Genomic DNA, 10,832 nt, shown 5'->3' with positions numbered 1-10,832 from the left:
CTCTCTCTCGCTCCAGTTTTTCTCTTTCTGATCGCTTTTGTAACTATGTAATTTTAAGTTCTTTTCAATAAAAGAAATTCGTCTTACCAGTGCCGTCTTTGTCTATTGAAAGGAATGAATGGACCATACAGCACCCATCCCACCACTTCCCTGTCCACTCCCACCAAGCTCAACCCTATATTATGGGGCTGTGGGCAGGCACCAAAATTGGCACTCCACCCGCCTGCCCTATCTAAATGAACAGTTAGGGGTCCATTAGGGCTTGGTACCCAGCCTGTGGACCCTGACTATATGCTGTGCCGGCCTTAAACCCTCTGGCGCGGGCAGCAATGATTGAAAGGGAAAGCCCAATGAAAGGTTTAAAGTGCAAGGGGGTGAGGGTGCCGTCCTTTGGAGGCTTTGCCAATCACAGAGTCACTCCCGCCATTCACTAAAACCCCCACCTTCCCCCCGCCTTCCTAATTGCTCCCGCCCTCACTCCCACCCCATCCCCCTGCACTGCCCGTCTCCGTAAACTTCCCAAACCCTCCCTGCCCAAGACCCCCAGGACTTACCTGCTCAGGAGATCCAAGGCCTTGGGTCCTTCCTTCACCAGCAGTCCTGACAATGGGCACCGACACTAGCCTGGCACTGCCAGGACTGATGGCGCTGCTGGCCAATTGGTTTGGGGTACCCCACCCCCCCATTACCCATTCCCCACTACATTAGCCCACCCATTCTTTGTTAAGTGTAATGGGTGGCACTGTGGTTAGCACTGCTGCCTCACAGCACCAGGGACCCGGGTTCAATTCCAGCCTCGGGTCACTGTCTGTGTGGAGTCTGCACATTCTCCCCGTGTCTGCGTGGGTTTCCTCCGGGTGCTCCGGTTTGCTCCCACACTCCAAAGATGTTAGGTGGACTGGCCATGATAAGTTGTCCCTTAGTGTCAGGGGGATTAGCAGGGTAAATACGTGGAGTTATGGGGATAGGTTCTGGGTGGGATTGTGGTCGGTGCAGACTCGATGGACCGAATGGCCTCTTTCTGCACTGTAGGGATTCTATACAAGTATGGTGCCCACATTTGGACACATTAGGCTCGTGCCTGGCCAATGTTTTATAAAGATTTAGAATGACTTCCTCGCGTTCGTACTTGGTGCCTCTGTTTATAAAACCAAGAATCCTGTATGTTTTTCTCTGAACAGCTTTATTAACTTTCAAAGATTTCAGTTTGTGAAGTTAAAAAGTTAAAGTTTATTTATTAGTGTCACAAGTGGGTCCACATTAACACTGCAATGAAGTTACTGTGACAATCTTCATTGCAATGTTAATATAAGCCTCCAATGGCCCTCCATTCCTGCCCCCACTTTAAAAATAGTATTTCGTTCATATCGCCTGACTTCATTCTTCCTTCTGAAATACATCGCTTCCCACTTCTCTGCATCCAATTGGCCAGGTGTTTGTCCATTTCAGTCCCTCCATGGCATCCTGGACAACATCCTTCACCAACCTCTCCCATCAGTCCATTGAAAGAACGAGATAAGTTAATCGAACATGATCCTGATAAACGCATGCTGACTCATTTGTTAGCCTGTACTTCCCCAGGTAAATTCATTTTCTCCCTGACTACTATCTCTTAAAGTTCCCCCCACCAATGATATTTGGCCGTTTGGCCTAAAACTGCCAGGTTGCACTTCTCCTTCTTTGAACAAGAACGTAACATTTGAACATAGAAATTAGAAGCAGGAGTAGGCCATTCAGCCCTTCGATTTCATTACGATCATGGCTGATCATCAAACTCAATATCCTGATCCCCCCTCCTTCCTCCCATATCCCTTTAGCCCCAAGAGTTACATCTAATTCCTTCTTGAAATCACACAATGTTTTGGCCTCATCTACTTCCTGTGGTAGTGAATTCCACACAATCCACCATCCTCTGGGTGAAGAAATTTCTCCTCACCTCAGTTCTAAAAGGTTTACCCCTTATCCTCAAACTATGGCACTCCCCCACCATCGGGAACATTCTTTCTGAATCTACTGTCTAACCCTGTTAGAATATCAGTTTCTATGAGACCTCCTCTCACTCTTCTAAACTCCAGTGAATATAATCCCAACCAACTTAGTCTCTCCTCATATGACAGACCTGCCATTGCAGCCAGGTAAACCTTCGCTGTACTCCCTCTATAGCAAGGACATCCTTCCTCAGATAAGGGCACCAAAACTGCACACAATACTCCAGGTGTGGCCTCACCAGCGCCCTATATAATTGCAGCAAAATATCCCTTTCGCTCTACTCAAATCCTCTTGTTTGCGATGCTCCTGCCCCATATCCAAGAAGGATTGGAAGATTGTGACCACAACCTCCACAATTTCCATCCATTCTTCATTCAGCAGCCAAGGATGCATCTCATCCCCACCGGGTAACGTTTCTACTCTGAGCACTGCCAACATTTTAGCCACCTCCTCTTTACCTCGTTTTTTTCATATCCCACTTCTGCCCCCCTCTTTTTAAAAAAATTAATTTGTGGACATGGGTGTCGCTGGTTGGCCAGCATTTATTGCCCATTCCTAGTTGCCTGACGGCAGTTGAGAGTCAGTCACATTGCTGTGGCTCTGGAGTCACATGTAGGTCAGACCGGCTGAGGATAGCAGATTTCCTTCCCTAAAGGACGTTAGTGAACCAGGTGGGTTTTTCCGACAATCGATTCATGGTTCAGCAGATTCTTAATTCCAGATTTTTAAAAATCAAATTCAAACTCCTCCAGCTGCCGTGGAGGGATTAGAACCTGGGTCCCCAGAACATTAGCCGAGTTTCAGGACTAATAGTCTAGTGATAATACCACTAGGCCATCACCTCTTCCTTCACTATCGATAAACTGTCAACGTGCAGTTAGCTAGTGCCCTTAACATAGTGTAATCTCCTGGGTTGCATTGCAGTGGTCCTATCAGACAAAATGGGACAATGAAGTGACATGAGGAGCCATTAAAAGCTTGGTCAAGGAGATAGGCCAAAGAATCAGCTTAAAAGGAGATAGGTGGGGAGGGAGGAGGAATTCCAGAGCTTAGGGACCCAGAGATCTGAAGGCACGGCCACCAATGGTGAAGTCATTAAGTCAATGATGCACAAGAGGTTTGAATTTGAGGCGTGCAGAGGTCTCAGAGGGCTGTGATGCTGGAGGAGGTTACAGATGTGGAGATGCCGGCGTTGGACTGGGGTAAGCACAGTAAGAAGTCTCACAACACCAGGTTAAAGTCCAACAGGTTTATTTGGTAGCAAATGCCATAAGCTTTCGGAGCGCTGCCCCTTCATCAGATGGAGTGGTCTCTGTTCTCCAACAGTGCACAGACACAGAAATCAAGTTACAGAATACTAATTAGAATGCAAATCTCTACAGCCAGCCAGGTCTTAAAAGGTACAGATAATGTGGTTGGAGGGAACATTAAACACAGGTTAAAGAGATGTGTATTGTCTCCAGACAGAACAGCTGGTGAGATTCTGCAAGACCAGGGGCGAGCTGTGGGGGTTACTGATAATGTGACATAAATCCAACATCCCGGTTTAGGCCGTCCTCATGTGTGCGGAATCTCACCAGCTGTTCTGTCTGGAGACAATACACATCTCTTTAACCTGTGTTTAATGTTCCCTCCAACCACATTATCTGTACCTTTTAAGACCTGGCTGGCTGTAGAGATTTGCATTCTAATTAGTATTCTGTAACTTGATTTCTGTGTCTGTGCACTGTTGGAGAACAGAGACCACTCCATCTGACGAACGAGCATTGCTCCGAAAGCTTATGGTATTTGCTACCAAATAAACCTGTTGGACTTTAACCTGGTGTTGTGAGATTTCTTACGGAGGTTACAGAGACAGGGAGGGGTAAAAACATGGAGGGGTTTGAACACAAGGATTAAGATTTTAAATTCAAGGCGGGCTTTCGTGAATCTTAATTTCACGGGGAACCCATTCCTTAGAACCCCTTTACATTCAAGGTTTTATTCACATTCATATAAAACATAGAACATAGAACAGAACAGCACAGAACAGGCCCTTCGGCCCACGATGTTGTGCCGAGTTTTATCTGAAACCAAGATCAAGCTATCCCACTCCCTATCATCCTGGTGTGCTCCATGTGCCTATCCAATAACCGCTTAAATGTTCCTAAAGTGTTTGACTCCACTATCGCTGCAGGCAGTCCATTCCACACCCCAACCACTCTCTGCGTAAAGAACCTACCTCTGATATCCTTCCTATATCTCCCACCATGAACCCTATAGCTATGCCCCCTTGTAATAGCTCCATCCACCCGAGGAAATAGTCTTTAAACGTTCACTCTATCTATCCCCTTCATCATTTTATAAACCTCTATTAAGTCTCCCCTCAACTTCCTCCGCTCCAGAGAAAACAGCCCTAGCTCCCTCAACCTTTCCTCATAAGACCTACCCTCCAAACCAGGCAGCAACCTGGTAAATCGCCTTTGCACTCTTTCCAGCGCTTCCACATCCTTCTTATAGTGAGGTGACCAGAACTGCACACAATATTCCAAATGTGGTCTCACCAAGGTCCTGTACAGTTGCAGCATAACCCCACGGCTCTTAAATTCCAACCCCCTGTTAATAAAAGCTAACACACTATAGGCCTTCTTCACAGCTCTATCCACTTGAGTGGCAACCTTTAGAGATCTGTGGATATGGACCCCAAGATCTCTCTGTTCCTCCACAGCCTTCAGAACCCTACCTTTGACCCTGTAATCCACATTTAAATTAGTCCTACCAAAATGAATCACCTCACATTTATCAGGGTTAAACTCCATCTGCCATAGAACTATGGTACATAGAACATATAGCGCCTTTCACATCCTTGGCACGGATCAAAGCTTTTTATAGGCAATCAAGCATCTGGGAAATACAGTCACTGTGGGAACCATGGCAACCAATTTGTATACAGCAAGATCCCACAAACAGAAATGAGATAATAAACAGGTCAAATATTGTCATAACATTGGCTGTGTTGGCCAGGACAACTGGGAGAACCTTCCGGTTCCTAGTGTACCCATCTGAGGGGGCAGACAGGGCAATGTGACAATGAGCAGATCATCCGTTTATAGTCCTGTTGAATGAGGACTAAATATTGACCAGGGCACAAGAGAACTCCCCCGGTTCCCCATAAATATTGCCCAGAGCACCGGGGGAGAACTCTCCAACTTAAAACAATGGCCTCGCATCCACCCAGATCCTTTAGTCTGCCGATCGTGGGTTTAATATCAGTCGGTGCCATTTTGTCACTGTCAACTTCGAATATGTTTTCTCAAGTTTTCTGTAACTGGTTTTTCCACCACGTAGAGTTGGGTGAAGGAATGAGCAGTTAGTCATTGGGCGGAATTTTACCGGCACATCCACCCTAGGATCGTACGATCCCACCCAAGGCCACCGGAGAATGCCGGTAAAATCCCGGCTATAATGTTGGTATTAGCAATGTGTACAAGCCCGCGATAGTTACTGTCTGCTGTACTGTTATGACTGTGCCAGTCATGGCACAGTCTCCTCTCAGTCGAAATGCCCTAGGCTATCACTCTGGTACCGTGCAGCAAGAAGACTCACAACACCAGGTTAAAGTCCAACAGGTTTATTTGGCAGCACTAGCTTTCGGAGTCTCGGTCCTTCATCAGGTGAGTGAGGAGTTGTGTTCACAAACAGGGCATATAGAGACACAAACTCAATTTACAAGATAATGGTTGGAATGCGAGTCTTTACAGGTAATCAAGTCTTAAAGGTACAGACAATGTGAGTGGAGAGAGCGTTAAGCACAGGTTAAAGAGATGTGTATTGTCTCCAGACAGGACAGTTAGTGAGATTTTGCAAGCCCAGGCAAGCTGTGGGGGTTACAGATAGTGTGACATGAACCCAAGATCCCGGTTGAGGCCGTCCTCATGTGTGCGGAACTTGGCTATCAGTTTCTGCTCAATGATTCTGCGCTGTCGTGTGTCGTGAAGGCCGCCTTGGAGAACGCTTACCCGAAGATCAGAGGCTGAATGCCCTTGACTACTGAAGTGTTCCCCGACAGGAAGGGAACACTCCTGCCTGGTGATTGTCGAGCGGTGTCCATTCATTCATTATCTTAGTGTCTGCATGGTTTCCCCAATGTACCATGCTTCGGGACATCCTTTCCTGCAGCGTATCAGGTAAACTATGTTGGCCGAGATACACATGAGGACGGCCTCAACCGGGATCTTGGGTTCATGTCACACTACCTGTAACTCCCACCATTTGGCCTAGGCTTCAAAATCCTACTAATGGTCCTGGCTGGAGACAATAAATACCCTGTGATTATCCCTCTCTCCACTTGCATTGTCTGTACCTGTAAAGACTTGATAACCTGTAAAGATTCACATTCCAACCATTATCTTGCAATTGAGTCTGTGTCTATATATGCCTTGTTTGTGAAACCTACCTCTCCTACCTGATGAAGAAGCAGCGCTCCGAAAGCTTGTGATTCCAAATAAACCTGTTGGACTTTAGCCTGGTGTTGTGAGACTTCTTACTGTGGCCACCCCAGTCCAACGCCGGCATCTCCACATTGTGGGACATTACTAAGGGAGCACTCCACTGTCGGAGGTGCCCAGGCCCTGTCTGCCCTCTCTGATGGGTACAAAAAGAGGAGGAAAGTTCTCCCCGTTGTCCTGGCCAACACAAACAACATTACGACAATAGATGATCTGTTGGTTATCACGTTGCTGTATCCAGGTTGGTTGCCATGGTTACCACAGTGATCTTATTTCCCAGATACTTGATTGCCTATAAAAAGCTTCACCGTATGCCGAGGATGTGAAAGGCGCTATACTAATGCGTATGATTCTTTGAACATAAAGAGGGTTCTAAAGAATGGATTCCCCGTGAAATTAAGATTCACGAAAGCCCGCCTTGAATTTAAAATGTTCATGCTTGTTTGCAAACCCTCCCTGTCTCTGTAACCTTCTTCAGCCCCACAACCCTCTGAGACCTCAGCACACCTCAAATTCTTTCTGCGATCTTACTGTGCGCAAACTGGCAGCCACATTTTCCACAACAGTGGCTCTACACATCAAAAACTACTTCCTTGGCTGTTGGGGAGTGGTTCCGAAGATTCTTTAGTCAATAATTGGGAGAATCCCTGTAAAATCTTAAGGCACATAAACACGAGACATAGAAACATAGAGGATAGGAGCAGGAGGAGGCCATTCGGCCCTTCGAGCCTGCTCCACCATTCATTACGATCATGGCTGATCATCCAACTCAATAGCCTAATCCTGCTTTCCTCCCTTTGATCCCTTTCGCCTCGAGTGCTATATCTAACTGCCTCTTCAGGGCAGGATTTTCTAGCCACACTCACCCCGCCCAAAAATTAACCCTCGATTTCCGTGGTCCGCCCTTCGCCCGCTGCGATTCCTGTGGCGGCAGAACAGGAAAATCTGCCCCTCAGTGTTTGGGGCTTTAATCGCTTTATGTGGTAGCGAATTTGGTGAGTCAGCCGCTCTTTCCTAGGGTAGGAAAATCAAGTACTGGGGGACACAGGTTTAAGGTGCGTGGGGAAAAGTTTGGAGGAGATGTGCGAGGCAGGTTTTTTTTACACAGAGGGTGGTGAATGTCTGCCAGGGGAGGTGGTGAGAGCAGGTAAGATAGCGGCATTTAAGGGGCAACTAGACAAATACATGAATAGGATGGGAATGGAAGGATACAGACTCTGTAACCAAAAGAGAAAATGCTGGAAAATCTCAGCAGGTCTGGCAGCATCTGTCAGGAGAGGAAAGAGCTGATGTTTCGAGTCCAGGTGGCCCTTTGTCAAAGCTGAAGGATTTAAGCTTTGACAAAGCTCACCTGGACTCGAAACGTCAGCTCTTTCCTCTCCTGACAGATGCTGCCAGACCTGCTGAGATTTTCCAGCATTTTCTCTTTTGGTTTCACATTCCAGCATCCGCAGAAATTTGCTTTTATACGGACTCCGTAAGTGCACATGGTTTTAGTTTCGTTAGGGCGTCATGATCAGCACGGGCTTGGAGGGCCGAAGGGCCTGCTCCTGTGCTGTACTGTTCTTTGACCACTCTCTGGGTGAAGAAGTTTCTGCTCAAGCTGCAGCCTAACTGACCTGCCGCTCAGTACATGAACTCAGAATTAGATTGCTTTACAGTGAAAGCGTTAGCAGACAAAGTAACAATACATAGGTTGTGACATGAGAAGTGACTTTCACAAGTTATACCATCGATTTTTTTTTTTTGTCTTTAAGAAGCCCGTGCTGATTCGAGCTGTGTTCCCGGTTCCGATTTCTCTAGATGGTTTTCGGTTCCTGCATCCCATCAGATTCAAGGTTCCGCTTTACCTGCTCAGCTTCTGGTCTCTCACTCGCAGTTTCAGAAAGCATTTTCCGGATTAAGAAACTCTGTGGACAAGAGACACCAAAGAGTTTTAAAAGCCCACCCCGTCGACAGATGAAGCAACAGAACTGATGCTCTCGAATCGTATTGTGTTGTTACCTGGGTGTTGTAGGCATTAATGAAGGACAAAGGAAACCTGCCCGATCGAATATTGTTCCACTCCTAAATAAACCAAAAATCAACATCATTATTACCAACCGATAATTATTCCTCAATTTAACCTCCCTCAGTACTGCAGGCACAGTGGTTAGCACTGCTTCCTCACAGCGCTAGGGACCCAGGTTTGATTCCCGGCTTGGGTGACTGTCTGTGTGGAGTCTGCGCGTTTTCCCCATGTCTGCGTGGGTTTCCTCCGGGTGCTCCGGTTTCCTCCCACAGTCTGAAAGACGTGCTGGTTGGGTGCATTGGCCGTGCTAAATTCTCCCTCAGTGTACCCGAACGGGCACCGGAGTGGGGCAACTAGGGGATTTTTACAGTGACTCCATTGTGGTGTTAATGTAAGCCTACTTGTGATACTAATAAACTCAAAAATGCTCTTGTATCCCCTCCCCCAGACATCTTGCTAAAGGGACTGTTAATAAAAGAGTCGTTATTGTAGAAACTGCTTTCATCAGAGCCCAGCACACCCCTGCTCTTGCCAAAGTCCACACACGCACACATCCACATCCAGTCCTGGTGGTGATAAGGAGCATGAACCATGCACTGATCCCTAACCCAGGATGCCGATTGCAGCCGTTCCGACTGTTACTTTGCCAGGATGGGACCCGGACCCTTCAGCCGGACACAGTTAGAGAGGGGAACAGTTGCTAGGGGCAAGGTTTTCAGCCATTTCTAAGCTACAATTGTTACTGATCCAAGGATTCGGATCAGCATTATCCCCTCTCCCAGCTGCCATTTACTGCTCGGTGGAGCATTAGCTCCACGGAATCGGAGCAGGCGAGGGGCAGAAAACAGGAATATCTGTTGACCTTGGGCAGGGATTCCCGGTCTCGCTCGAATGAGGCCTTAAAATCCCGCCCGTAGAGTGGGGATGAGTGAGGCGGTGGTGGGGGTCGAGATGGCACTCTGGCCTCACACCTGCCGTACACCTGAGGATTCCCCCCACAATTGACCCAGCTGTCCATTCCTTGGCCAATGAGAGTTCCCAGGTCCCTGCCGCACTGCAAGCTGGCGGACAGCACCAGTACAGATTATTAGCCACCCCAGCAAGGAAAAGTACCTTGGATTTTTCCGTGACAGTCCCAACTTGTATCCACAGAAGCTCAAAGAAAATCAGCCCCAGTGCGAAGATGTCAACTTTGTGGTCATAAACTTCCAGCCTATGCTGCAGAGAGAGAGAGAAAGGGGAGAAGGATGAACATCAGCCTTTGACTCTGGAATTTCTTCCTCAAATTTCTCCATACCCTCACTTGCCTTTCACTCACTCATTCAAAGCTACCTCTGATGGAGTCTTGGTTCTAATGTGGCACAGTGACGCACTCCCATGAAGCACTCTGGCACTGTAAAGGTGGTATTAGACGCACTTAGGTACACATCTGCCTTCTATTTGATCGCATCATAGCCATTCATTCACCCACTCCCTATCGTAGCCAGTTCCACATTTCAACTACTATCTGAAGTGCCTCCATATTTCCTGGGCGTACACATAAAATAGTAGCAGGAGGCCACTCGGCCCTTCAAGTCTGCTCCGCCATTCATTTTGATCATGGCGGATCATCAAATTCAATATCCTGATCCCCCCCATACCCCTCGATCCCTTCAGCCCCAAGAGCTATCTCTAATTTCTTCTTGAAATCACACAATGTTTTGGCCTCAGCTACTTTCTGTGGCAGTGAATTCCACACATTCACCACCCTCTGGGTGAAGAAATTTCTCCTCACCTCAGTTCTAACATAAGAACATAAGAAATAGGAGCAGGAGTAGGCCATCTAGCCCCTCGAGTCTGCCCCGCCATTCAATAAGATCGTGGCTGATCTGACGTGGATCAGTGCCACTTACCCGCCTGATCCCCATAACCCTTAATTCCCTTACCGATCAGGAATCCATCCATCCGCGCTTTAAACATTTTCAGCGAGGTAGCCTCCACTACCTCAGTGGGCAGAGAATTCCAGAGATTCACCACCAACGGTTAACGGTTTACCCCTTATCCTCAAACTATGATTCTGGACTCCCCCCACCACTGGGAACATTCTTTCTGAATCTACCCTGTCTAATCCTGTTAGAATTTTATAAATTTCTACGAGATTCCCTCTCATCCTGCCCAACATATTCATAATTTTAAGGACGTAATAAGAATATACGAGGCGGCACGGTGGCACATTGGTTAGCACTGCTGCCTCTCAGTGCCAGGGACCCGGGTTCGATTCCCGGTTTGGGTCACTGTCTGTGCGGAGTCTTCACTTTCTCCCCGTGTCTGCGTGGGTTTCCTCCGGGTGCTCCGGTTTCCCCCCA

At 47.5% G+C, this 10,832-nt stretch overlaps 1 protein-coding gene across 2 annotated transcripts in view; it reads right to left on the bottom strand.

Annotated features, from left to right (window-relative positions):
• Nucleotides 1-8,139: 8,139 nt before the first annotated feature.
• Nucleotides 8,140-10,832, bottom strand: part of eif2ak2 (eukaryotic translation initiation factor 2-alpha kinase 2) — a 59,072-nt gene continuing 56,379 nt past the window's right edge. For both annotated transcript variants that reach the window (XM_078213772.1, XM_078213773.1), the window contains exons 19-21: nucleotides 9,601-9,705; nucleotides 8,481-8,543; nucleotides 8,140-8,386 (exon numbers count right to left, since the gene is read on the bottom strand). In XM_078213772.1, coding sequence (XP_078069898.1) covers nucleotides 8,276-8,386; nucleotides 8,481-8,543; nucleotides 9,601-9,705 — 279 coding nt within the window. In that variant the 3' untranslated portion in view covers nucleotides 8,140-8,275. The remainder of the gene's footprint in view (nucleotides 8,387-8,480; nucleotides 8,544-9,600; nucleotides 9,706-10,832) is intronic.

This window comes from Mustelus asterias, chromosome 5 (genome assembly GCF_964213995.1).
Source record: "Mustelus asterias chromosome 5, sMusAst1.hap1.1, whole genome shotgun sequence".
NCBI classification, from domain to species: domain Eukaryota; kingdom Metazoa; phylum Chordata; class Chondrichthyes; order Carcharhiniformes; family Triakidae; genus Mustelus; species Mustelus asterias.
The sequence above is the reverse complement of the archived record's forward strand: the minus strand, read 5'-3'. Positions and strand labels throughout refer to the sequence as shown.